This window comes from Hibiscus syriacus, unplaced genomic scaffold (assembly GCF_006381635.1).
Source record: "Hibiscus syriacus cultivar Baekdansim isolate YM2019G1 unplaced genomic scaffold, ASM638163v2 tig00110893_pilon, whole genome shotgun sequence".
Classification (NCBI taxonomy): Eukaryota; Viridiplantae; Streptophyta; class Magnoliopsida; order Malvales; family Malvaceae; genus Hibiscus; species Hibiscus syriacus.
Genome location: NW_024062901.1, coordinates 9979186 through 10006869, shown reverse-complemented (window position 1 = coordinate 10006869; position 27684 = coordinate 9979186). Strand labels below are relative to the sequence as shown.

At 34.0% G+C, this 27684-nt stretch overlaps 3 protein-coding genes and 1 pseudogene across 3 annotated transcripts; 2 read left to right on the top strand and 2 right to left on the bottom strand.

The window, feature by feature from the left end:
- Positions 1 to 489: 489 nt before the first annotated feature.
- Positions 490 to 2503, bottom strand: LOC120145007 (indole-3-acetic acid-amido synthetase GH3.17-like). The gene is made up of 4 exons (XM_039158922.1): positions 2203 to 2503; positions 2021 to 2122; positions 1161 to 1951; positions 490 to 1077 (listed from the first exon to the last, which is right to left on the bottom strand). The coding sequence occupies exons 1-4, from the start codon at positions 2481 to 2483 to the stop codon at positions 521 to 523; spliced, it is 1731 nt and encodes a 576-aa protein (XP_039014853.1). The 5' UTR covers positions 2484 to 2503; the 3' UTR covers positions 490 to 520.
- A 1899-nt stretch (positions 2504 to 4402) lies between these two features.
- On the top strand, positions 4403 to 7048 carry LOC120145008 (phosphoglycerate kinase, chloroplastic). Its single transcript, XM_039158923.1, has 6 exons — positions 4403 to 4861; positions 5011 to 5088; positions 5173 to 5433; positions 5640 to 5957; positions 6102 to 6260; positions 6622 to 7048. The coding sequence occupies exons 1-6, from the start codon at positions 4418 to 4420 to the stop codon at positions 6829 to 6831; spliced, it is 1470 nt and encodes a 489-aa protein (XP_039014854.1). The 5' UTR covers positions 4403 to 4417; the 3' UTR covers positions 6832 to 7048.
- Positions 7049 to 9722: 2674 nt separating this feature from the next.
- On the top strand, positions 9723 to 12277 carry LOC120145009 (phosphoglycerate kinase 3, cytosolic-like). The gene is made up of 6 exons (XM_039158924.1): positions 9723 to 9951; positions 10555 to 10632; positions 10729 to 10989; positions 11230 to 11547; positions 11739 to 11897; positions 12011 to 12277. The coding sequence occupies exons 1-6, from the start codon at positions 9757 to 9759 to the stop codon at positions 12203 to 12205; spliced, it is 1206 nt and encodes a 401-aa protein (XP_039014855.1). The 5' UTR covers positions 9723 to 9756; the 3' UTR covers positions 12206 to 12277.
- An 8236-nt stretch (positions 12278 to 20513) lies between these two features.
- Positions 20514 to 22483, bottom strand: LOC120145703 (annotated as a pseudogene).
- Positions 22484 to 27684: the final 5201 nt, after the last annotated feature.

Genomic DNA, 27684 nt, shown 5'->3' with positions numbered 1-27684 from the left:
TTAAATTAAAAGAACTTTGAATTTTGTACAATTGTTTTAATACGTGATTTTGGTTTATATTATTTTAAAAAAATTGAATTACTCGAATATGACATTCATAAAGTGGTCAAAGTTGCTTATCGAATTTAGGCCTTATGGTGCTATAAATATAACCCAAAAGGTATACCAGCAAATGGGTTCTCTCTAGTAAACCTGTGAGATACTAAAGAATCTTCCAAGCTCGTTGAGAATTAAAAGTATTTCACAAAAGTTATGACTAAATCCCAATGGTTTTCATTAACAATTTTAAATCATATATCAAATTCTTTATATTCTTTCTAAAATAACATCACCTTTTATAAAGTCTAATACCTGAAGAATTAGGAGTGTTCAAACGATTAAAGGCTTAATAGGCTAACTTTGACGGATAGGTTATGAATATATTGCAGTTCAATAGATTAGACGCTCAAACATTGATAAAGCCCTTCCGCCACTTCAAGTCCGTCATACAAAGGCAGGCATAAGAGGAAATTACAAGTGATTACATAGGGATTTTTGGGCTGAAAAACTTTGCCATCACTTTGGAGTCTAAGATGTTAAAGGCTTCTTGGGAGATAATGCAAGAAGGTGACTTGTATTGGGTCATAGAAGCTCCTCGGGACACATAGTAATCCATTAGTGCATCAAAACTTCCTTGTTTTACCACCCTTATCTCCAAAGCTGCTATTGCATTTTGCTTCCTATTGCTTCTGTATATATATCCCAATGACTCTTCCATCCTATAGCAACAGTCTCCCATTATTTTAGGATCAAGCACTTGCCCATCGTTGCCTTCTTTTTCCTTGAGCTCCCAAAAAAAGACATAGTGACCAGGAATCAAACTTGTATCAGCGTAGCTAGTGTAACCTTTCAACATGAATCCGAGTGGATCAAGAAGAATCTTTGCATCTGTCACTGCCTTTAGTAGGTCTTCCTCGCTTGTTTTATCTGTATCAACGCTTAGAATAACATTTTGTCTTTCTACGAATTTGAATTGTGGTGTACTATTATGGAACCCTGTCACCTTAAGAACATCTCCAACTTTATATCGATACAATCCTGAGAAGAAAAAGATAGATATGGTCATACATACATACATACATACATACATGCATACATAAAGAGAGGAAAATTGATCTTACCTGCATAGGATGTGACCAGTAGTTCATAATAATGATCAAGCTTAACATGTACAAGATCAACAGGTTCTGTATCCACTGGAGACATTGTTGGATTGTCTTTGTTGATGGGAAGGAATTCAAAGTAAGCCATGTTGGGAACAAAGGTGAAAGAGACGTGGGAAGGTTCAGTTAGAGGTTCCAAATTGATCCCGCAAAATGCTTCAGAGCAAGCATAAAATCCTGATACCAAAGGGAGCCCTCCGCCGTAGAACTTGAGTGTTTCAACATATTGAAGCATAACACCTGTACTAATGGCACTGATTAACTTTGCTTTGGGCCAAAGCTTTTTGATTATTCCTTCCCAAGATTTACAATTGCATATGTTCTGTATTGAATCAGCCAATTGAGGATCAGGCTTCATGACCAAAGACAATGCGTTTCTGCACCCGGAGTCGGTGATCCAATCACTAATTTGACCTGATCTTATGTTGGAGCAGAACTCTTTCCAGTAATCTTCTAAGAACTTGATAGCTCTTAGAACTACGGATGCAAAGACTGAGCCAAGCGTTACGACCTCATCTCGCCGTATTAAACCGATAAGTAATTGACAATACATGCTTTGGTTGGTGTCTGAGCAAAAGATGGCCTCAAGAGGGCTTATATAAAGCTTGGAGATAATGTTCGTAAAGGCATCATCCTTGTAAAAGCTTGTTGAGCTAGATCTTGCCTTGAGGCCAGAAGGAGTTTCCGTATCTGGTTTGGTAAACATAAATTCCAATCTTTTACCTTCCTGATCTATGTTACCGAAGTGCCTGTAAATGAAGATACTGTTAGGTCAAAGCACATGTGTTGTATGTCTAATGTAAAACTCAGTTTCTTACTTTTTCGCCACGGATGTCAGTAGGGTAAAAAATAGTGTCCTTAGATTAGATACATCAGCCGTGGCAGGTATCAACTTTGGCTGCCCGCCTGAGGTGCCGCTGCTGCAAATCAAACCGGATTCACTTAGGAGGAAGCATGGAAAGGGAAGGTCAAAATAAACAGAGGGGCAAGAAGTTTAGACCTTCGATGGAACTCGGTGACGGATTCGGTCGAAAGGATATTCGATGTATTCCCATTGGCAATCCGATTGATGTAAGGCTTAATATCTTCATAAGTAACAATGGGAACATTCGTTTTGAAGAGTTCCTTGTCAGTTTTGCCATTGAGGTATGGACTCAGATACTGTGTTCCTGCATTTGTCTTTAGTATTTGACCTAATACTTGCTCTTGTGTTTGCTCGGAGTTGGTGGTTAGCTCCTCTATCATCTTCAACCCATCTTCAAAATCAAACGTAGCTGCCATTAAACCAAACTAAAACTCCCACAAACTGCTGCTTGATTTACCAAGCCTCATGGTGTGTATATATATATATATATATAAATGAAATATATCATGCAAACTTTCTTTTTTTTAGTGTCAACTAGGCCCTTGTCTACGACATAGACAGGGAAAGACGTAACCTTTTATTAGAATTATATTTCGTATAAGGAATTTCAACCCAAAATAATTTATATTATTTTTATTTTTATTGACTATCTAACTTAGTATCTTGAAATTTTGTAATTTACACTTTTAAATTTTTAATTTAATTTTATAAATTTATACCCATAATTTAAAATTCTACGTCTGTCCTTATTAAAGTGGTGACCTACGAACTAATAACTAGATTAAATGTTATAAAATTTTCTTTTATATAAATTATTTTTAATTATCTATAACGTGCGATAAAATCTTGGGCAACCTATATATTTGGTTTCTAAATTATTATTTTTGTTTAGTTTTGATATTTAAATTTTATTTTTTTCAATATCATACATAATACTTAATTTAGGTTTTAATTTGGTATCCGTCATTAAAAATAACAGAACTACTGACGTGATATTTTTATTTTTTCCAATTATGTAGTGACATTATTTTATGCTGACACGTCGACATCACCATTAAGTTTTTATCAATCGGGTACTAAAATAGAACTTAAACTAAACGTTAGGCATAATTTTGAAACAAAATAACGTTGGGTACCAAAGAGGAAAAAGTAAATTTTTAGGTACTAAATATGTAGTTTATCCTAAATCTAATATTTTAAAATTTATATGTGACTTTACCGTTAATAAATTTTGTTTAAATTAATAAACTTATATTTCTTAGTTGAAATTAGCTACAGTTGACTTGATGGCGGCTAGTATTGGTTTGGTTGTTGGAGAGTTGAGCCTGGAAACATTGAAGAATGATTTTTAAGGCTTTTTTAAGCTTTTTTTTAATTGTATTAATCTTTATCTAAGTTAAATTAATTAATAAAGTATATGGTTCAACTTGGTCAACCAATGGACAAACGTATTTCTCCAATTATTTATTATGGAAATCTCTTATTAATGATTTTTCTTCTTCTTATTTCTCTAGTCAATTAATGTATATTTATTGACGTGATATTTTCACATATATTTGACTATTGACGTAATATGGGAATACATATCAAAATAAATAATTATAAGAAGAAAATTCAAATTCTAAAGTAACTCCGTTAGTACCTATGAAAACAAACGATCTACTCTATATAAAACAAATAAAGAAGAGAGATACACATTTGATTAGCATGTAGTAATAGATAAAGGTTTCAAGTTGAAAAGAAGAAAAGGTCAAGACAAATATAAAACTCAATTTATTTGTAAGGAGGAAAATTTGTGAAATAATTTAAGATAAATTATGTATTTAGTCTACAATTATCATTTTGGTTCCGTTTTAGTTACTTAACTAATATTTTCTAAAAACATCATATATAAAGTTATGTTATAATTTTGTTTTGGTCACTTATTAAAACATTAATGAGGTATATTAACGTGTCTTATAAAGTAATGTATATCATCGTTAGAAAATTAAAAAATACTACATCAATAGTTCTATATATTGTTTAACTATAAATAATATTATATATATAATTTTTAAAAAGCAATTAAATTATTTAATAGAATCAGAGTTGGATGAGAAGACAAAGGAAAAGAGTGCAGGGAGATGTAAAGAAAGCATCGAACATCTTGGACCTCTCCTCAACGATAAGAAAAACGAAGACATATCTAATTTCTCCTCGGTCACGTCCAACCATTTCTCCCTTGCCTTCCACGTCCACATCTGTCCCATTCCCACCCCACGTTTACATACCAACCCTCTCTCATTTTCCCTCACTCTCCGCCTCCAATTGTCTAAACTCAGCCACCACTGTCTTCCTCGCTTTGTGTCCAATGGCTTCTGCCACCACTTCCACTACCCTTTCCCTCCTCAAAGCCACCGCCTCCACCACATCCGCATCCTCCGCCTCCCGCCCTTCTACATCCCTCATCCGACTTCCCTCCTCCCGCCGCCACCTCAAATCCTCCACTCTCACCCACGGCCTCGGCTTCTCCTCGACTGCTTCTGGGGATTCTCTGTTCTCCCTTCATGTCTCCTCCAAAGTTCGATCTTTTAAGGGAAAGGGGTCGAGAGGGGTTGTTTCGATGGCGAAGAAGAGTGTTGGGGACTTGAGTGCGGCTGATTTGAAAGGGAAGAAAGTGTTTGTGAGGGCTGACTTGAATGTCCCGTTGGATGATAACCAGAACATTACTGATGACACTAGGATTCGTGCTGCTGTTCCCACCATCAAGCATTTGGTTCAGAATGGTGCTAAAGTCATTCTCTCTAGCCACTTGGTAACTTGATTTCTCTTTATTCTTATATTTTCGAGTTGTGTGTCATTTAATAATGCCTAATTGAATCCATTACCAGAGCTTGGCATTTCAGCTATATTCCATTTCTTTGTGCATGTAAGAATTAAAGTAATGGTTCATTGAATTTTCAGGGTCGGCCAAAGGGTGTTACACCGAAATTCAGCTTGGCTCCACTTGTACCCCGGCTCTCTGAACTGCTTGGCATTCAGGTAATCAACGAAAGCTGAAACTTTTCTAGTTATAGGATGTGTAGTTCATGTGTTATATGACTATAACACTCATTAACCGAGCAGGTTGTCAAGGCTGATGACTGCATTGGTCCAGAAGTAGAAAAGTTAGTTGCTTCGCTTCCTGAAGGCGGTGTTCTTCTTCTTGAAAATGTTAGATTTTACAAAGAGGAGGAGAAGAATGAACCTGAATTTGCAAAGAAGCTTGCCTCCTTAGCTGATCTCTTTGTTAATGATGCATTTGGGACTGCACACAGAGCCCATGCATCAACAGAGGGTGTCACAAAATTCTTGAAGCCATCAGTTGCTGGTTTCCTTTTACAGAAGGTAGGATATGGCATTCGAACTTGGTTAGTTTTCAATTGCTGCATTCAAATAGACATGTTTTTGAGTAAATTCATCATTGGTTTGATTCTGACACTGCATTTAAACTACTATGAAGTTTTCCTTTATTTATTTTATCATTATAGTTCTTGTTACATTTTAATGTTTTAGGTTCCCCTTGTATTCATTTGCTTCCTATCTTGTTGCAGGAGCTGGACTACCTTGTTGGTGCAGTCTCAAGCCCCAAAAGGCCATTCGCTGCCATTGTAGGTGGTTCAAAGGTCTCTTCCAAGATTGGAGTCATTGAGTCACTCCTTGAGAAATGTGACATTCTCCTTCTCGGTGGTGGTATGATTTTCACATTTTACAAAGCACAAGGCCTATCAGTTGGTTCATCCCTGGTAGAGGAGGATAAGCTTGACCTTGCAACATCACTCCTTGCAAAGGCAAAGGCGAAGGGAGTGTCTCTTTTGTTACCTACTGATGTGGTTATTGCAGACAAGTTCGCCCCTGATGCAAACAGCAAGGTTTGTTTCTACTTTCTGCCCGTCCCTGTCCCCGTAAAGTTCTCAGAGCCATCTGTGCTAAAGAAAGCCAAATCACACTAACATGGAGCTATAAGCCTATAATTGGAAATAAACTGCTCTTATATTGCCTTTATTCTCTTGCAGATTGTGCCAGCTTCTGCTATTCCTGATGGCTGGATGGGATTGGATATTGGACCTGATTCTGTTAAGACATTCAATGACGCTTTGGATACTACCCAAACCATCATCTGGAATGGACCGATGGGAGTGTTTGAATTTGACAAGTTTGCAGTCGGGACCGAGGTATGCTTGAATTTCCTGACTATGGGGTTTAGCTCTTGATGATATTGCTGCATACATAGAATTAAAGTATCCCTTCTACTAGTAGGATATAGTTTTAAGTTGGTAGCCACTTGCTTTCGTGGCCAAACTAGCTAAAGCAAGCCTTTCTCCAGTCACCTTTATAAAATCTTAAATCTCATTTACTAATCATTATAGAATTTGTAATTTAGGATGTATGCTTTGAAGTTGCCTACCTTTAACTAATAAGCTTTGAATCCCTCAGTCCCCAGGGGAGTGCCAAGTTTTCAAGATGACTGCTTTTATTTTATGTTTTCTATTTTTGCATAAGTGAATTGGAATTAAGATTGCTCTCTACTTGTAGTCTATTGCAAAGAAGCTAGCAGAACTCAGTGGCAAGGGAGTGACAACAATAATTGGAGGTGGAGACTCCGTCGCCGCTGTAGAAAAGGTCGGAGTTGCAAACGTCATGAGCCACATATCAACCGGTGGTGGTGCCAGTTTAGAATTGTTGGAAGGGAAGGAGCTTCCAGGTGTGATTGCCCTGAATGAGGCTACCCCGGTTTCCGTGTAAGATCAAATCAAATTTTCAGTAATTTATGCGGTTTTGTAATCGAGAAATAAAACGTTCTACGCTGAAATGAGTTCTTGTTGTAAATGTGTACACCTTAAATCGCTAGAAGGACCCATTTCTGTCTCTCCCCCTTTCTTGCTCCTTCCTAAAAGGTTGCCAGAACAGTGTTGATTCTGAATAAATTGCTTCATTTTTCTCAAAACCTTGCATTATTCATTACATTTGTTCATACCTTGCAACAAAGTTGGCGTATTTTTAGTTTGACAGTGGAAAGGGATAGAAGAGCCAAAATCTGATGAGAAATCTGTCGTTAGTAACGAAAGCCACGTAAAAATGAGAGGCCTTTACTGCTTCTACGCATCAACTTTTCGTTGGGGTCACATTATGTGTGCTGCAGGACCCCATGAAATCTGTGTTTGTGGCCATCATCCTCGGTAGAGGTGTAAACAAGCCGAGTCGAGTTCGAGTATTGTTTAGCTCGACTCGACTCGAAAACTCTGAAATAGAGTTCGACTCGACTCGATTCGAAAACTCGCGAGCTAATTTTCAAGTTCGACTCAAACTCGAAATCCTGAACTGAAGTTCGTGAGCAGCTCGAAAAAGCTCGAAATGAGAAAAAAAATCTTAAACTTAACTCGATTGAAGCCTCAAACTAAAACTTGAACCTAAACCTTAAATACATGAAAATATTACTGTATTTTTTTCTAAATGAATACATAAATATTAATATTATTAATAATTTATTTTTTGAAAAAAATAAAATCTTAATATATTATATTTTTGAGCTGCTCACGAGCTTTTCGAGTCGAATATCAAGTAGCTCGTTTTGACTTGTTAAGGACTCGAGTCGAGTCCTTTCGATCCGAGTATTTATCATGCCTTAATCAAATCAATCTCGAGTAGCTCACGATCTGTCTCGTCTCGTTTACAACCCTAATCATCGTGTTATCGTTATCTATCACTCATTTCAATTTGTGGTGTGGGTATTATTCCAACAAAAAGATTTTTTTAATTATTTTGTAAAGAGAGTAACGCTACCCGATTTCCTTCGGACCTATTTTACAAAATGCAACACCTTTGAGTTTAGTTAATTTTTAATTTAATACTTGTAATGATTGATAATTGTTAATATAGTTGAAAGTTAACACTAATAGTTAGAGATAAAAAGAAAACATGATTTATAAGTTTTTTTATTATAAATAATTTTTAATATAAATAGAATACTTCTTATCTTAGAATTTTTTTTTTTTGGTGTGCAATATATGTTCCAATTATTGCATCATAACACATAAAGATGAGTCCTGAAAGGAGGTCGAGAACATGTGTGATTTGGATCTCTATCGATAATTAAATATCTTGAGCCATTAATTGGAATTTATTCATTGCTTGATTTATAGACTATCATTTTATTTTATTTTTTATTTTTTATTTTTATTTTTTTGATAACGTAGGATCTCCCAATGCCAGGCTAAAGAACACGACCCTACAAGGCTACCTCCGGATATATATAGGGTTAGGATTCACTTATATCGAATGTAAAACTAAGAGTTTTACACTTTTATATGATTCTTGGATAAAAGAAAATCAAATGTTAAGATTAACTCGTTTTTTCCAGTATATATCTTTTTATTTCTTACTGTTAATCTCAAATTTTGATTTGTCTCCTCCAGGTCCTAAAATGGTGTAAAACTCTTAGTTATAAATGGATTCTGATTGATATATATAGAAATGGGGGAAACAATAAACTTTTGAAAAATCTTCTAAATAGATAGTGAATTTTGAAAGATATTTGGAAGAGATAACATGACTAAAATACATTTTTTAGATCATCAGGTACCTGATACAAATATTTTAATAACCGTGTCATGTTTAAAAATAAGTGAAATCGAAATGAAATCAAGGTTGATGATATATTTGAATACATATAATATTAAGTTTTTTGGATGGAAATATAGACCATGTAGTAATGTCAATTGGTCAATGTCGACGAGAAATAATAGAATCCATTGAAAGGTAGAGTTAAAATCTTCTATTAAAGGAGAGGTATTTATACATGTAGTTGTAGATGGATTTCTCAATATTTCAATAGTGGGAATTGCCTAAACTATTTTGTGGTTAGATGAGTAATTTGTTGACTAATTAGTTATTTTTAAATTAATAAAATTGAAAAAATTAAAAATTAAATTTTATTTTAATTTATTAATGAGTTTTTTTTTTCATTATGACTATGATTAATACTGATGAAACATTAGTATTACAGTTGAAAAGTATACTATGAAAATGCAATCAAATGATATTTTTGTAGAGCAACTAACAACAAGCTTTTTTCGCCTAATTAAATTTAAATATCGAATATACTAAAATAATTTAAATGCGAAATGAAATTAAGGTAAACTACGCATTTAATATATAAACTATCAGTTTTGGTATATTTTAGTACCTAAATTTTCAATTTTCAAAACCATACCTAACGTTTAGTTTTTATTTCATTTTATTTGAATAAAATTAATTTAAAAATAATAAAAAATGCTACATCAGCTCTTCCGTCAAGATTTTAAAGGTTAGATATGGTTTTGAAAAAATTGAAAGTGTAGGTACTGAAACGAATTCAATCTGATAGTTTAGGTACTAGATTCGTAGTTTACCCATAAAATTATTTAAACTGCCAACCAAAAATAGAATATAGTTACCGAATTATGCTCTTCTCGACTCCTCGTGCCTTGTATATAAAACCCTTATGGACCTTTCTCTTTTGTCACTGTATTGATCTATTCGCCTCTCCCATCTTCGTAAGCTCTCTCACTTTGGTTACTTTTATTTAGTTTTCCATTTTTGATTTTCTTTTTCATTTCTTCAGACATTTTTTTTCCTGTGCGCGGCGTTGTTTTTACATTCGATTGCTGTTGAAGAACAAGCGCTAATACTATGGGTAGAAAGAAGAGCGTTGGTGATTTGAAGGAAGCTGATTTGAAGGGAAAGAAAGTGTTCGTCAGAGTTGATCTGAACATTCCTTTGGATGAGAACTTCAACATAGTTGATGACACCAGAATCCGTGCCGCTGTTCCCACCATCAAGTATTTGATGGGACATGGCTCTAAAGTCATTCTTTGCAGTCATTTGGTACCTTCCTGACCTGGTGTTTATTGTTTGTTTATTTATTTGCATGTTTTGATCTGGTGTTTATTGAGCTCTGAGTTTTTTGTTTTTTATTGATCTGATTTTGTTTTTATTTGTTCTTTAACTTCGATAATGCTGAACTTAGCTAGCGTTTATTGATTAATTAACAGGCATATTCTTCTAGTTGATATTTTCGTATTTTCGATTTGTCTTTTTACTCAAAAACTGGTCACCTTTACTGTCTCTTGTGTTTGATTTCCTGTTTTTGAGCTCGGATTATTGTTTGCACCATTTTGGCAGCAATAGTTCATCTAAAACTGCATAATTGCTTTGTCGTAAGTAAAGTTATACTGTTTCCATTCCTTGTTCCAGTAAATGATAGTTTAAGATCTTAACAAAGATCTCAGGGAACAATTCTTTTGTCTCTGTGTGTAGTACTATGCTATTCAGTATCGAAAAGTTATTATTAATGTGATTTGTTTCAGTATTTTAGTGCAATTAGCAATTAGATGGATGGAAAGTGGATGAAATGTTTATTTTTCGTTGTTGACCTTTTCACATGTTGAAGATCTCGTAATATGTTTCTTATTGTTTTTTCTCTTTCAGGGACGTCCAAAGGGTGTCACTCCTGTTTACAGTTTGAAGCCTCTTGTGTGGAAGCTATCTCAACTCCTTGAAGTTGAGGTTTGTCTTTAGAGAAAATCTAACTCTTTATCCACCTCAGAGTTTCATTTGCTGGATTTGTTTCCCTATTAAACATTTGTATCTGTCTTGTAAAAGGTTCAAATGGCAAATGACTGTATTGGTGAAGAAGTTGAGAAAATGGTTGCTGGACTACCAGACGGAGGTGTATTGCTTCTTGAGAATGTGAGGTTCCACAAGGAGGAAGAGAAGAATGATCCTGAATTTGCAAAGAAACTAGCTTCTCTTGCTGATCTCTATGTTAACGATGCATTTGGCACTGCTCACAGGGCCCATGCTTCCACAGAGGGAGTGACCAAGTTCTTAAAACCTTCTGTTGCAGGTTTTCTTATGCAGAAGGTATTACGATTATCTTAAGTTTTAAATTGAAGTATCGTGTGATCCAACAGATTGGTCTAAGAATCATATTTGTGACTATGTGTTATATTGATTATCTTACGCGTGTCATGTAAAGTTTAGCATGTTACTTTTGGGATCTGATAGAGATATCATACAGATAAGAAGAACATGCAATAGTTAAGTTTTTTGAGTTCTTTGTTGGGCTTCTTTGGCATGGTATGTTCTATTCTCTCTTTTTAGGAGCTTGATTATCTTGTTGGAGCTGTGGCAAATCCGAAGAAGCCATTTGCTGCAATAGTAGGTGGTTCTAAGGTATCAACCAAGATTGGAGTGATCGAATCCCTCTTGGCCAAGGTTGATATTCTCTTACTGGGTGGAGGAATGATATTTACCTTCTACAAGGCCCAAGGATACAAAGTTGGAACATCACTTGTGGAAGAAGACAAACTTGATCTAGCAAAATCACTCTTGGAGAAGGCCAAGGCAAAAGGGGTCTCTCTCTTGCTGCCCACTGATGTGGTTATTGGGGACAAGTTTTCTGATGATGCCGACAGCAAGGTTTGTGCTGTTTCTAATTTGAAGTATATGATAAGAGATTTGAGTGTACTATGTTGCAATACACCTAATTTTAACGGCCATAGGCTACATGGAAGCAGAGTGTACATAACACCAAATCTTCTAGTATACATGCCCCGTATTTGAATTGTTTTCAGACATTGATTTATTATTATTTTTAAATGTTTTTGCAGGTGGTTCCAGCTGCAGAGATCCCTGATGGTTGGATGGGCTTGGACATAGGACCGGACTCCATCAAAACATTTAACGAGTCTTTGGACACTACCCAGACCATTATTTGGAATGGACCAATGGGTGTGTTTGAGTTTGATAAGTTTGCTGCAGGCACTGAGGTAAGTCTGAATTACTTTCAGGAATTAGGTTAAGTGGTCATGGTGTGGAATTAGGTCCTTTTTTCCGTTTGGTTATGCGTGCTTACGAATGGTTTTGTTAATACTATTTACAGGCAGTTGCAAAGAAGCTTGCCGAGCTCAGTGGTAAAGGAGTGACGACGATCATCGGAGGCGGTGACTCTGTTGCAGCAGTGGAGAGGGTCGGGCTTGCTGACAAGATGAGCCACATCTCGACCGGTGGTGGTGCCAGCTTAGAGCTTCTTGAGGGCAAAGAACTTCCTGGAGTCCTTGCTCTTAATGACGCTTAAGCTTTAATTTTGCATTTGTTTTTTGTCCAATTGTGGCTGGTATCTCAGCCAAGAGTGAATTTTATTGTAGAGGCTGATAAGGTTGACTTCTCATTTATTATTAGTTAAAATGGTTCCGTCCATGATGACCTTTTGTGACTGATAAAATTGGTCCTCTTGGATTTTGTTTTGCTCTTCCGTCAATGTTAATGATAAAAACATTTTAATTTTAGGGTCAAATACAAAGTTGATCACTAATGTTTAAGATAGATTTTGTTTTCACACTGATGTTTTAAAAGTTATAAATCGATCATTAACATTATTGATTTGTTATAAAATTATCACTTAACGTTAATAGACATTAACAGGTGTAACGAAAAACATACCTATCACGTTAAGTGCTTACATGGATTGTTGACCGACACTTTACTAATATTACAATGTATATTAAATAAATATGTAATAAATATTTAATTGATTAATAAATTAAGGGAAAATCAAAGGTTTTATTTAAACAAAAAAAAAATCTTAACCATTAGGATTTTATTTTTCTTCCATTCCATTTGTTTGAGAAAATCAACTCTAATTAAGAGAAAACTAGTGAAAAAAAGTTAATTGGATGGGGAAAAAGGAGAAAAAAATTTTAGGTCTGAGTGATTAAGAGCAAAAAAACAAGGAATACTTTGAGTGTCCGAGCAAAAAAAACTCTAAATTTTAAGGGAAGATGATACTTACATAGAGGCTACGATGGGGATTGGGGGGACAAAGCCGTGTTTTATGGTAAGCTTATTTTTAGGGTTTCTTTAAGATATAAAGGTTGAGGTTTTAGGATTTTTGATATATTGTTGATTTTATGAAATATGAACTTTTAGTATAGTCAGTAAAACATATGTTGTTGGTTTTCTTTGTGATATGCAAAAGTTCTTAACATTTTGATAAGTTAGTTTTCTCTTTGATATACAAAAATGTTATCCTCTGTTAACAAAATATGAACCTTTTGATACTCAATGTTAGTTTTCATTGTTAAGTTATGATAAACATTTGTGATATGCAATTGTAAATTTGTGATATGCAATTGTAAATTTGTGATATGTTATGAGAAATATGTTGACAATGTTTTGATGTCAAAATTTGTTGAATGTTGTACTTTTGTGGACCACTCAGTTTGATAATATATTGTAAATATTGAATGTTGTAGGATTGTGGGGCCTATATGTTTCAAAAATAAGACTAATATTATGCTGTTATGGACCACCCATATTTTGAGAAACTATGTTAAATGTTGACAATGTCCATGTATTTATGGAAGTTAGTGTCTATCATTAGAAATTTTAAATAATAATGGTTTGTGGTCCATACATGTTGTTTTGGGCTTAGTGATATACACTTTAGATTAATATTCTGTTTAAAATTAAACATAAAATTTAAAAACTTTTTTTGTTTAAACTTAAACTTAAACATGAAATTAATATTATGTTTAAACACTTTAGTTAATATTTTGTTTTATGATGATACTTTTAACTTAAAAATAGTTGGATGACATTTTTTAAGTTTAACTTAAACTAATTAAACTTTATTTAATACTCTATTATACTGAAAATGAAAAATTTACTGTTATTTTTTTATTATGGTGGAGTTTTTGTGCATTCACCTATAATGAAATTCACTAGTAAAAATGTTACTTTTTTTTTACCTTTGTGATTGTGACACAATTTCTTTACTTGACGTATGTCAAATGTTGAACCAGTTATCTGTTTGTAATTCTCTAGAATTATAGTGGCTAGTTCCAGGTGAAAAGTTAAATGAATCATCTATTATGGCTTTATCAAATGACAGTGATGTCATGACAATAGTTTATAGTCTACCTAAGAATGAATATATTCATATCTATGTACAAGGTAAGGATGGTGTAGGAATGAGTAGTGTACAAATGGGCAATGTTGAAATGGGTAGTGCTGAAATGGACAATAAAGAAGATATGTTTGATGGTGAAGAAGATAGAGGGATAGCAGATAGTGCTTCAGCTGAAGAAATTGTGGTGAAAGATGTAAGTTATGTATCTGATTCATTAGATTCTGATTTTAATGAAATTGACTGTGAAACTTCCATTGATGAAGAAGATACTTTACCTAGTTTGGTAGAGGAAGATGTGAGAAAAACTTTAGGAGAAATGAACAAACATGATGAAATATTTGACTTTAATACTATTAATTTGGAGGAATTCAATAGTGAAATAGATTCTAACTCGGATTCTGCCTGCTTTCTTGGGTGTAACAAAGTGACTGAGATGGAGAACCTTAAATTTCAAAAGGGTTTTTTTTCTAGTAAAGAGATTTTAAAGGAGACAGTGAGACACTATGAAAGGGTGAATAAAATTGTTGTCTCGCTTAAGGTTAATGACAAAAAGAGATTACAAATAGTTTGTAGGGAAGGTTGTCCATGAAAAATATGGACTTCCCTATTGTAGTAAATTGACCATTCTTTGAACACTCGAAAAATCAAGATGTGTCTAACCACACTTGTGCTAAGTTGTTAAGAAATAAGAATATCAATTACAAATTCATTGGGAACAAGTATATTCAAAAATCCATGTCTGATATGAATTATTCATCGACTTCCCTCAAGTAAGATGTAATGAATGATTATGGAACCTACTGTTTTTTAACTAAATGTGGTAGGGCTAGGCAGTCTTCATTAAAAAAGTGTCAAGGTAAATTGAAAGAATAATATAGGGTTTATGAATATTTATTTGAATTGAGGAACACAAATGCCAAAATACAACAATTTGTAAATTAAACAGTAGGTTATTTCAAAGAATTTATGTTTTCTTCAAGCTTGCAATGATTGGTTCAAGGCAGGTTGTGGAAGGATTATCAGCCTTGTTGGTTTCTTCTTGAAGGGATATTATTCGTGCTACTTACTGGCATGAGTTGGTATCGATGCTAATGGTGGTATTTATCCCATAGCATATGCTGCGGTCGAGAGTGAGAATCAACAGTCATGGTTATGTTTTTTTGAAATTCTTGAAAGAAACTTGGACATTGAAAACTCACATGTGGGTCAGGACACGAATATGAGGTAGGCTACACTTACTGGAGGACTGAAATACCAAGTTGAATGTAGGCCATGACACCAACATGTGGTGGACATGGCATCCCTCTCTTGTTCTGACAGGTAATGTTACTTGACAGGCGTCCCATGTATCCATGCAGTAGCAATCATTCAATTGAACAATGAGCGTACTGAACCTTATGTTAATCAATGCTACACAAAACTATCCAGCTCGCAATATATTCGAATTTCATTTGCCCTGTCAAAGGTAAACTGCTCAACTACTTAAAAATTAAAGAATGTTTTATGTTATGTTAATTTTTTAATTTTCTTTTTCTTCATTAACATGTGTTAACCAATGGACTCCTGTCACCGACATGGAACACGTTCCGCCTTCAGAATTCAGAAGACCACCTTAAAGGTTAACTAAGAAAAATAGAAAGAAAACTGATGAAGGAAACAACAATTGACCTAAACTAAGAAAGAAAGATGAGGTGGGCAACTGTTCCCAGTGCGAAAAACCTAACTAAAATAAGAGGACTTGTAGAGGAGAAGTTAGTGGTAATAGAAGACTAAACCAACATCAACAACATGAAGTTGGATCCAATCAACGAAATCAAACTCACCATCAACATTCCATTCGATGACTGCCAGTCAAGAATCTTGTGATTCTAACCCTCCTACTCAAGAATATCAAACTACGGCAGAAGACTGAAGTATGTCCAAGTGACGATGGGACTTTTTGTGTAGTTTATCTGGAGCTTTACTTATTTTGTCATATACATGCTACTTCTAAATATTGACTCATTGTTGGATAACCATTATTTTGATTATGGTGACTTTGATGTATATCAATTCTGTTGTTCATATTTTTTGTATTTTATCTATGAACTAGAGCATGTTTCACAAACTGTTATTTTGACTTGTATCAGCTTGCTGATATTGAACTACATCATATTTTGATTTGTATCAGCTTGTGATATTAAACTATACCAAGGTTTCATTATCTACCAGGTTCAAATTTTCAACATCTAATTTAAACTTCATTTTAAGTTGTTTTGGTTCTTGTAGTAAAATACAAAAAGAAAATTTTCATCCCATAATTTATCAATGCAAAATAAATTTTCATTTCATAATTCTACCATTACAAAATAAAATCAACCATTACAAAAAGTTTCATTCCATCATTCAACTAAAAGTTCAACAAAAACCTTCATCAAACCCAAAAAAATCCAAGCATTCTTCATTTGCTAAGCCAAAGATTATAGAGACATAAAAGCAAGACAAAATTCAGAAAATCATCTCATTTATTCTTTCCCTTTTCACTTTTCTCAGTTTTTTCAACAACTCTAAGCACACAAATCTTGCTGAGTCACCATGTGAGGATCAATCCAAACAAAAAAAAACAGACATTTTTTGCTCATCTTCTTCCCATAGTTTCGGTAGCCAAAGAACCTCCTCCTACAGTTTTCATTCGTCCAAGCATTGGTCACTTTAGCTGGGCATCCATAGTTGCAAAGCGAAATATCTATGTAGTCTTCCATCTTCATCGGATTTTCTCTTACAATTTTCAGACAAAAATTTTAAAGAAGACGAGAAAATGAGAAGATGACAATTTTTTTTACTAAAAAACTCTAATTTTTAAGTTTTGGATTGGGTTAATTATTAAAGGAGAAGAGAAGGTGACCGTTAGAGATATTTTGGTCTCCAACATGGCTCTCAACCTAGCCAACTAAGTCCATGTAAGCACTTAACACGCCAAGTATGTTTTTCGTCACGTCCTTTAATGTCTGTTAACGTTGAGTGACCAATTTGTAACCAATCGATAATGTTAGGGACCGATTTGTAACTTTTGAAACATCAATGGGAAAAAACAAAAACTACCTCGACGAACTATGTAGTTTGCCCTTAATTTTATCAATTGACTTTTACCTCTATTTTAGATATTTTGGCCGTCATGCGGAGCAACATTAGTATAATTTGAAAATTCTTATTGCATTATCTGGTAGAGGGATTAAATGATTGAATAAAAAATAGAGGGATGCAATTTCAAATGTGTAAAAAGTGTTTAGTACCTAAACTTAAAATTTTTTATTCAAAATTTAAAGTTAAATTTTTAACGGTGGAGTACTAAAATGAGACAAAAACTAAATGTTAGGTATGGTTTTGGAAAAATAAAAAAGTTTAAATACTAAAACAGATCAAAATTGATAATTTAAGTACTAGATATGTAGTTTACCCTAAAATATATTAGTTTTATGTTAAATCAATTTTGAACTTTTGCTCTTGACGTCAATGAGAACCCTGAGATTAGATATTAATAATATTAGATTTATTTATTTTTAATAAAACACAAATTCATTTAAGAATATGTAGAACAAATACCATTATTTATACTCATCTTAGATTCATAACTTTTTTAGTAAAAATCAGCTAATTACTTTAACCGTACATAATATTCCAGGTTAGAAAACCTAATTCATTAATAACATTTCTAGAAACACAAGAACCAAGTGCATAAAAAAGTTAACAAAATTATTGATTACTTTCATTTATATTTTGTCTACTTTTTCTCACTAATTTAAAAAATTATAATATTTGATTACTTTCATTTTTATTTAATTAAACGTAGTCGCTTTCATTTTTATTTAATTAAGATGCGGTCATTGAGGGTTAACTGTCATTAGATTTTTAACGGATTGTTGACTTATCATAATGAATATATAAAAATGAAAAAAAGGTAAACTACACAAATGGTCACAAATGTTTGAGTAAATTTTTATTTTCCTCACTAAAATTTCAAAAATAATAAATTGGTCACTAAAACATCAAATAATTCCTTATAATTCTTCTATTAACGGGCGGTTTGGAGTAAGGGGATGAAGAAATTGCCTAGGGAGACGTATATAGGGATGGGCATGGGTCGGGTTAGGTTCTCGATCAACCTGACCCGACCCAAAAATATATACCCTTCATCGAAAGTCAGGCCTGGCCCAAATTTAGGGATGACTTCATCCAACCCGAACCCGAAATAAATATATTTATAAAAATATTATTTTTATTCAATATAAATAGAGATCTAATTGAAAAAAATATAAAGGGTTATTATTGTAATTATCCCTACATATATAAGGTAAATTTACATTATTTTTCAGGTCGGGTCAGTTATTTTTCACCCTAAAACCGAATCAAATTCAACCCAAACATATTGTCTAAAAAATCCGACTCAAACCCGATATTTTATAAAAAAATATAACCCAATCGGGCCGGGTCAAGTCGGGTCGGAACTCATTGAGTTCGGATCTTGTTCCCATCCCAAGACATATATCACAAAATGGTATTGACCAATTTGTTATTTTATAAACTTAAGTAGAAAAATAAAAGTTTACTCAAATATTAGTGACTATTTATGTAATTTACTCTTTTTAATTTTATATATTTATTATGTCACATCAATAATCCGTTAAAAATATAACGATAGCTAACCCTCAATGGCTATATCTAAATTAAATAAAAATGAAAGTGATAATATATTATGTTTTTTTTGAAATCAATCAGGAAAAATAAATAAAAAAGAAACGAAAGTCATCAATTATGTGCTACCTTGAAAGGTTGCTCGCTTTGGTCTACTATCTTAAAGTTAGCTTGGAGTGCGACGATTTGCTTTATTTGGGAAGAGCATAATCGAAGGATTTTCAGGGGTTGGCCAGAAGCAACCATGAAGTGTTCAAATTGATGAAGGCCACTGTTCAGTTCCAGCTTTTTAACAGGAAGGTGAACAGAGTAGGATATGTGAATAATAATCTTTGTATAGCTTGGGAGATTTTTGATTGAGTATAGTGGATTTTTTTAATACTCTAGTTTTATTGTAGCATTTCGCTGCTTCTCTTTGAATATATAAATATGATTTATCCAAATAAAAATCTTAATCCCTTCTAGGAAGATGCATGATGGATCTCATACTTTCTCAAGATTATGGTGCCATCTCTATCATCCTTATACACTGTCGTTGAATTTGAGCCACTAACCAGGCATGAATGTACTTCAGCAGGGGCGGATGCAGCTTGTTTTTAGATAAACACGAATATGTATTTACTCTAAAATTTGAATTTTCTTTGGTCCACTTTAAAATTTAGTCGTAGTCAACTGTATAAAAATTTTATATCAATAATATATGTGTATTCATCTTGAAAATATTAATAGATCCGTCATTGTACATTAGTCGACGAAACCAAACGCTGAAGCGGGTTGGGATGAACAATTGTCCCAAATCTGATGTATAAAAGTTTTAGTCGATGAATAATTGTGAAGTTGAAGAAAATGATAGGTAAAAGGACATTAGTCATTGTACATTAGTTGATGAAAAATATTAATATATGTGCGTTCATCCTTAAAAATATTAATGGATTCGTCATCTAAAATATTCACAACATTCCCCACGGAAGGTCTACCTTCTGGCCTTTTACCTATCCTTTTCTTCACAATTTCACAAATGTCCCAAATCTCCTTCAATTCTCCATTGTAAATTTCTCCCATACTTGTTTAGAATAGGTTGAATTGCGATCGCGTTTTCGGTTATTTTGGATTTACTGTGATTGCGGCTGTCGCGGGCACTATTGCAGCTGTCGCAGACGCTATTGCGGCCGTCGCGGATAACTCGGACGGCGACGAAACCGCTATATCACGGCCGAAATCACGGTCGCGGACCGTTTTTTAAAACCCTGATTTTTATATTAACACCACAATCTTTCACCTCCAGACGTTACAACAATTACTCCTGCATACAAATAATTATCAAAAGATGACATTCTCCTTCAGTCCTTTATTCTTCAAGAATAGCTTGATAAATGCTCATAGCCGAAGGCTTACTCGACTGAGAAGTCTTTTAGTCAAATTTTAATGTGTTGCTTTTGTCGAGATATATAACAATAATAAATAAAAGATTACAAACAAAAATTGTCAACTTTCAAACATGTTAAATATAATCCAGGACTGTCGAATGTAACCGTATGAACAGGTATTGTAACACTAGCTTAGACAGTACTGCATAGCAATCAACATTCTAACACATTAAAATGTTGCATTAAATCTGAGAAAAACGAATTGCAAAAACAGTTTATTAGCATTGAGTGCAATAGATGGGATATTACTTGATAACTATTAAATTTCTAGAGCATTAAAAATAAATTATAAGGCTAACAAATACTTAAAACTAGCTTATTTTAGGAACAAAAGGCTTAATGAAACCAACATAATAAGCAAATTTGAGGGTGAAATATCAGAAATGATCCATGGGGATGGATTCAAGGATTGATTTCTCGCATTCCTGATTTTGTTTAGTTTGAGGGCCAAAGAAATCCCCATAACGGTAGATGCGATGACAGCTTCGTGTCACACGTAGGGCAACTTTGACAACAACAGGTGCTCCCACTGAATCTTTGATTACTGCTTTGTTAAATCTTTTCCATAAATATCTTATCAAACCCTTTACGTGATCTCGTGCTTCGTCTTCCGATACTCCTTTTCCAATCATATAAAAATGTATGAGATTCATTGATTCTCCCCTCTCCATTTCAGCCTGCATGTAAAATGTGACGTCAGATTATTGAGTTGGGTTTATATATGATATATAGTGAGTGAACCTGGTTTACAAACCTTTGTAGTTTCTAAGTCGTCAAGGAACCGGGCAAAGTAAGCAGGCATACAAACCAAATCAGAGTGAGACCAATCCTCCACAAATTCTGACAAATATCGATCAATACTGTGTCCTGCCACTCCAAAGATGCCATATATCATAGATAAAACAATGCCAGCGGTTAGCCGTGCGTTATCTAGATATTCTTCTGCACTAGGATTGTATCCATTGTGCAACCATTCTGCTTCTTTAAGATATGCTCCAACATAAAGCTTCCACTACAAAAAGAAAAGTTTAATCTATGAATATATGAATATGGTTTTGGAATGTGTTCAACTGGGTTGTACCTGCTCCTTAAGGTAGGGTATCTATTCCATTATCTATCAAAGCGTCATCGACCATTTCACTAACATGATTGTAGATGGCTTCGTAGAGAAATTTCATGTACTCTGGAAGTTCCTCTACTGCCTTAAGATCCCATCTGCAATTCGGGATAAATTTTGTCATAACAAGTCGTCATTAGATTCCTCCTACACTTGGAATATTGGGGACACGGAGGGGTACCACCCATTGCCCAAAAGTAAACTTCAGGTAACCTATCTCGGGCAAAGGGAAGTCTTTCCTTGACATTCAAGTCCTCCCACCACCTGCACATACAAATTTTATTTAGGGATAATTTTACAAATTGCTGGTCTGTATTTTATCAGAATTTGATCTTACTCCACTAGCTCCTGTAGCTCCTTGAGATAAATGGATTGCAAGATGTTGTAATTTAACTTAGCCAACTCTACCAAAACCGAACTCATCTTATCATCATCATCTCTCTGGTTCTGGTAGATACCAATGAAGTCTCGTGCTTCTGTCCATGCCATTCTCCAGTGCTGTGGGTATTCCATGGACTCTCGTATTTCCTCACTTATTCTCGTGTCCATCTTTTCCCTTAGTACTATTTCAGCACTGAAGTTCTGGGCCTAGTCTAAAACATGTTCTTCTGGCATCCCAAGGAACGACGCTTCGTATAAACTTAAAAGCCCCATTACATCTTCTCCTAAACCGTCCATGAATTTTCCATCGCTATCCATGAACTTGTTAAACACGTCTACACGTATACATATTACATTTCGGTCATCAAAAAATTGGTCGAATAAATTCTTAAAAACATAGCATATAGTAATTAACCTGTGCTAATGAATAATCCATTCTGGCGTAAAATCCTGAAGTGCATAGCAACAGTGTAAAGATCAGTCGGAATATTGTGATGGATAAGCTTAGTAAGAGAATCATGGATTTCGTTTTCAAAAAGGTAAGCCACTCCTAATCGTTGCATTGTGTTGATCAATTCCAATTGGCGATCTGCATCTTTCTGGCTAGCAAGCAAGTTCCTTGCAGCTTGCTTAAGTTCCTCCAGACGATCCCCATGACTCCCCACCTAAAAACAAGTGATTAAGTGTTTTATGATTACCATTAATGTAGTTTAATGAGTGGTGATAAAATGAAAGGAACCTAACCGAATAGGGTGTGGTAAAGGACTTGAACAGTTCACAATCCCAAATGGTTGGAAGATAAGATGCTTCTGATCGGCGTTCTGTATCTTGAGCTCCGGTGGGTTCCATGCTAAATCTAATGTGTACTTATTGTTTGTATCATAGAGAATTTATAGGGGAGAATGTAAATAAATATTAAATAATTGACAAGGATAACTTCCTCACAAATATACCTAAAAGGTTAGGTGAATATTTTTAAATCATAAAGAATACATATATTTTATAAGGTTAGGTAAATGTTTTTAACCATAAAAAACACATGTATTTTATAAGGATAGATGAATATTTTTAAATTATAAAAAATATGTATATATATTTTTAATAGTTTAAGGTGATTATAAAATATTATTTGTTTAGAATTTTCTTAATTAATAAATAACTCACACACACCATACAAACGCAGTTATTCAAACTCAAATCATCTAAAACAACAATATTCATTTTACTATTGAAATCACTTTATAAATTAAAAGAATATCTATATTTTATACCAAATCTCACAAGATAATCTCTTTTACCTTAATTATTATGTTTTTTTAACACAGAAATGCACTCAAAATAAGAAAGTTTGTATTAACAATTAAAATGGTGACTAACGTGAACTGTGAATATGATTTAAAAATACAAATGTGACATGTGGTATGATTAATTTAAATAGCGAAAAATATATAGTTATCCAAATTCTTACTATTCTGTTTTGGTCACATATTTTTTTTAATTATACTTAAATTTAAATTTTTTTTACTGTTTTGGTCTCCCACCGTCAAAAAATAAATAGGATTATTGATGTGACATCTTTTTTATTTTTTAATGATGTTGTGGCTTTACATTATGATGACACATCAATATTAGTGTTAAATTTTTAACGATAGGTGACCAAAATAGAATAAAAATATAAATTTAGGTATAATTTTAAAAAAATAGTTAAGTGACCAAAATAAAAACCCTAGAATAATTAGATGACTAAATACATACTTTACCTTAAAGACAACAGACTGTATATTTCATTGGGTTTTTAAATGTTTTATGGCCTTTTAGGTGATTTAGGTTTAAGTTAGGTAAATTATGCGTTTAATAACTAAATTATCAATTTTGATCTGTTTTATTACCTAAACGTTCAGTTTTTCTAAAATCATACAGTTTAGTTTTTGTTTGGGTAAACTATACCCATTACCATCTAACTATATCCTCTTTTCACCTTGACCACCATTTTTAAAATTTTATCAATCATATCATCTAACTATTTAAATGATTCAATCAAGCCACTAACAGTTAATATTTAATGAAATATGTGACGTGTCAGTTAACTAAAATAGTATAATTCTAGATTTGATCCTTAATATTTATACATTCTATCAATGTAGTCCTATTTTTAATTTAATTAAATATAATGTAGTCCTATTTTTAATTTAATTAAATATATTTAATTCTCTAATCATATGGTGACACATGTCACCATTTTATTGGAGATTTTTTTTTGTTTTGAAAATTTTAATTTATTTAATATATCCAACCAAATGAGGATACATGTCAGAATCCGATTAAGAAAAAACAACTTATAAAGAAGGATAGAGCCCATGAAGATCAAACCAGCATCTTGAGGGTTGGCGGGATTCTAAGGTGCAATTGCCACCAAGTCAAGCCTTCATTTGTGACTTAGTTAACACAATCATCTAATCACTATACCATATTAAAAATAAATTAAAGTTTTTTTTTCTAAATTAAATTTAAAATTTTTATATGATTATAATTCAATGATATTAACTTTTAAATTTAAGTTGAGAAATATTTTCATGTTTACTTTATATCCAATAATTATAAATTTATAAACACACCATATTATAACAAATAAATGTTAAAAATATAATTTTGACTCTAAAAATAAATTTTTGAATAAAATTATACTTTTAAAGTAAAGAAATTTATAGCGATAGAGAGATTTAACAGCTTCACACTACTTGGATTTCGACTATTTGTGTCATTGGTAAAGTTCAATGCTAGGATGACATACTGGAGAAAATCTTAACAAGATTAGTGGAGGATTGGGTGGGAGAACGGAGAAGAAAAGAGAAAAGATCTAGAAGAAAAACAATTGGGCTACTTAGTAAAGAAGAATCAAGTAGAAGAAAAGTGTAATTCAAGTTCAATGAAGGAGACCAACAAGAAACGAATATCAGGCTTTGTTGATCCGAAGAGCTATTAAAGGTGAAGAGATGTTTGATCGGTGAGATGGAAATGGTTTGTAGTACCAACAACATGTTAGAGAGATTAAATAATTGGGGTTTTGGCAAAATAAAAGTATATAGAATGAGTGGGAAGATGTTTCTGATATCCATTGAAGATGATGAGTTATTCATGTTGCTAGAGGATCTTGATTGGTCCTATTTGAAGGAGATTTTTACAAAGGTGAGTTTGTGGAAATAATCACCGATGTAGATAGAAAGTGTAATGTGGTTTGAAATTCATGGTTTGCCCCTGCATTGTTAGAATCAAGCAACCTGTTCAAGTATAGCTGAGCTATGGGGCAACTTTGAAGCTCTTGATGAGAATGTTTTCCATTCGTTGGACTGTGAACAATTATCAATTCTAATCACTACAAACCATGAAAGAAGAATTAAGGAAGTGGTGGAGATTAAATTAGATGGTAATATTATCTAGTTCGAGTACTAGAAAAATGATTCTCGAATACTCTTTCTGTTGCAGTGAAAAAAGATAAGTACGCTGAGAAGGAAGCGAAGATGGCAGAATGCCCATTGGAATCCTTATAGGATGAGAGCCAAGTTAAACGGTCGGAATCTAAAATGGTAAGAGAAAATAATCTTGTCACAGAGGAATTAAATGCTCGTGTTATTGGAAATCCCAATGAGGATTCTAGCATCCTAGAAAGTAAAGACAAAGCGTGCCAAGTGTCACGGACATAACGTCTCGACTCTATTGTTATGTCATGCGGCACTTGAATGGGACAACTCCCAGACAAGTTAGCCTTTCCCAACATATATTCAAGCCTCAAATTAACTCGTCATGAAGCCAAGCCACATTGGCTAAGAATCATCCCTCAGTTCATTAGTCGATCCCATAATAACCTATCCAAATAGACAAGCCACATATTAGTCCACAAGCCATAATATAATCCCGAAATCTACAAATACTCTTAGAAGAGAGATCCCGCGGGTGTAACAGATGCTAGGGTATAACAAATGCTAGGTTGCAACCCCACTCCTCAACCAATAGCGCGATATGAGGCTCACTGGCCCCAAACCATCCCTAGATATCATCCTAGAGAGACATCGTATCATCCGCTTGGTCCTGATGCCCGAACACCTAGGTTCCACATGAACCTAGGAGAAGGTCGCTTACACCATGGTAGCTCCACATGCTAGCTCAGGGTGAGGGGGATGGTGGAGACCCAACACCATATCACTTCCCCTTAAAGAGCTAAAGAAACTTACCAGTTATGACACCAGTACACGTTGGAGTGTCTGAACTGAGGTCGTTACCTTGACAAGCCCTCCATCTTCATTCTTCAAGCTTTTCCTTGGCTCATGGTCATATTTGTTTGGCCCACCATTGGGTTACTGTCGGGGTAATGTCATGGAAATGAGATGTCTCTGACATCCTCCCCTACTCACTTTAGTCGATGTCCTCATCGACACTAAAACCATATCTTAGTTACATGTTACATAAAGTTGACCCTTCTCATGAGGTTCATCGCTTGCCCTCATGAACTAAGATCATGATTCGTTCCATGGGACACCTAACTCATAACTTTGGTTAGAGTATACCCAGTTACCTTTGTTTTTCTCCCATTGACATTGAGCTTATTCTTTCTAAGGATATAAACTTGAGGAACCAACGTTGTTAAACCATCACAAATTCTAAACCATATGACGTATCACTTGGTATGTTACCCCTCACGTACCTACTGCTTTGCGACATCTCAAACGATGTGCCACATATGACAAGATCTAGGTAATCACTCCCAAAGGTACCATATTGGCTCAAAACATATGGGCATTCAATTATTTTAGACATGTCTAAACTCAAGTCCTTTAACCCTTCATAAACACCACGCCTAAACTTGGTCCAACTGGCTCACGATTGCTCACTTGCAACATTCGCGACAAAGGATAAAGACTCACCCGCTTTTATTCTTGTCCTAACCTTCCTTAATATTAATTATATACCTGCTCAAACACTAAAAACTATACCACTACTAACAAAAAAACATTTGTTAGCCCAAAAATTATAATACGAATCCAAATACACCATCTCAATAACATTTACTAATATAAATATAACACAAATCCAAATACCTCATACCAAGATACCAAAGTACCTTAAGTTTACCATTATCTATGATTCTCACTTGTTGACACTATACCAAGTGATTTGTCTTGCTCAAACCATTCTTTTTGAATCCGCATCTTGAGGCTCTGTCTTCTCCCCCCCACTCATTCTCATGACGGCCTTGTCATGAACAACATTTACTATATCACTCTATATTTTATAGCTCCACCTTATCCTCTGCTCGAACTCATAATGACCTCTTCATAAACATCATAGTGCCTCATTCCCATATATTGTACACTTAATCCACTCATGTGTGCCTCGATCTTCTCTTTCTCCATATGAATCCACCTTTGCTCAATGACATGGCCTAAAAATTAGACATGGGTTTGGGCGAAAACACATTTCTCATTCTTCACAAATAACTGATTCTATCGTAATCTCACCAACACCAACCGAATATGTTCATGATGCTCTTCCATGGAAGAGTTAAATATCAGTATATCATCCAAATAAATGACTATGAACTTATCAAGGTAGTCATGGAACACTTGATGATATCTTAACCTGAGATCCAACTTTGAGAAATACTTGGCATTGCTCAGCTAGTTAAACAAATCTGCAATCATAGGAAAAAGATATTTATTTCTGACATTCACTTTATTTAATGCCATATAATCCACACACAATCTAAAACTCCCATCATGTTTCTTCTAGAAGAACACAAGCGCCTCAAAAAGTCTGACTTCAAGGGTCGAATGAATCCTGCTTGAAGCAATCCATCCAATTGATTCATTAACTCTGCCAACTCTAGAGGACTCGTCTGATAAGGTCACTTCGCAGGATGTTTTACTACTAGGATTAACTCAATATCATGGTCCATCGACCTTCTAGGAGGAAACTCTTTCGGCAAATCATCTGGCATTACATCCTCAAAGTCCTTCAACACTTCCTGAACACCCTCGGGCACCTTACCAGAATTG

Coding starts and splice junctions, on each gene's coding strand:
- LOC120145009 (XM_039158924.1), top strand. CDS start 9,757: ATGGGTAGAAAGAAGAGCGTTGGTGATTTGAAGGAAGCTGATTTGAAG. Junction 10,633..10,728: donor CTCAACTCCTTGAAGTTGAG/GTTTGTCTTTAG, acceptor GTCTTGTAAAAG/GTTCAAATGGCAAATGACTG. Junction 11,548..11,738: donor CTGATGATGCCGACAGCAAG/GTTTGTGCTGTT, acceptor ATGTTTTTGCAG/GTGGTTCCAGCTGCAGAGAT.
- LOC120145007 (XM_039158922.1), bottom strand. CDS start 2,483: ATGGCAGCTACGTTTGATTTTGAAGATGGGTTGAAGATGATAGAGGAG. Junction 2,123..2,202: donor GTCACCGAGTTCCATCGAAG/GTCTAAACTTCT, acceptor TTTGATTTGCAG/CAGCGGCACCTCAGGCGGGC. Junction 1,078..1,160: donor ACTGGTCACATCCTATGCAG/GTAAGATCAATT, acceptor TTTTCTTCTCAG/GATTGTATCGATATAAAGTT.
- LOC120145008 (XM_039158923.1), top strand. CDS start 4,418: ATGGCTTCTGCCACCACTTCCACTACCCTTTCCCTCCTCAAAGCCACC. Junction 4,862..5,010: donor TCATTCTCTCTAGCCACTTG/GTAACTTGATTT, acceptor TTGAATTTTCAG/GGTCGGCCAAAGGGTGTTAC. Junction 5,958..6,101: donor CCCCTGATGCAAACAGCAAG/GTTTGTTTCTAC, acceptor ATTCTCTTGCAG/ATTGTGCCAGCTTCTGCTAT.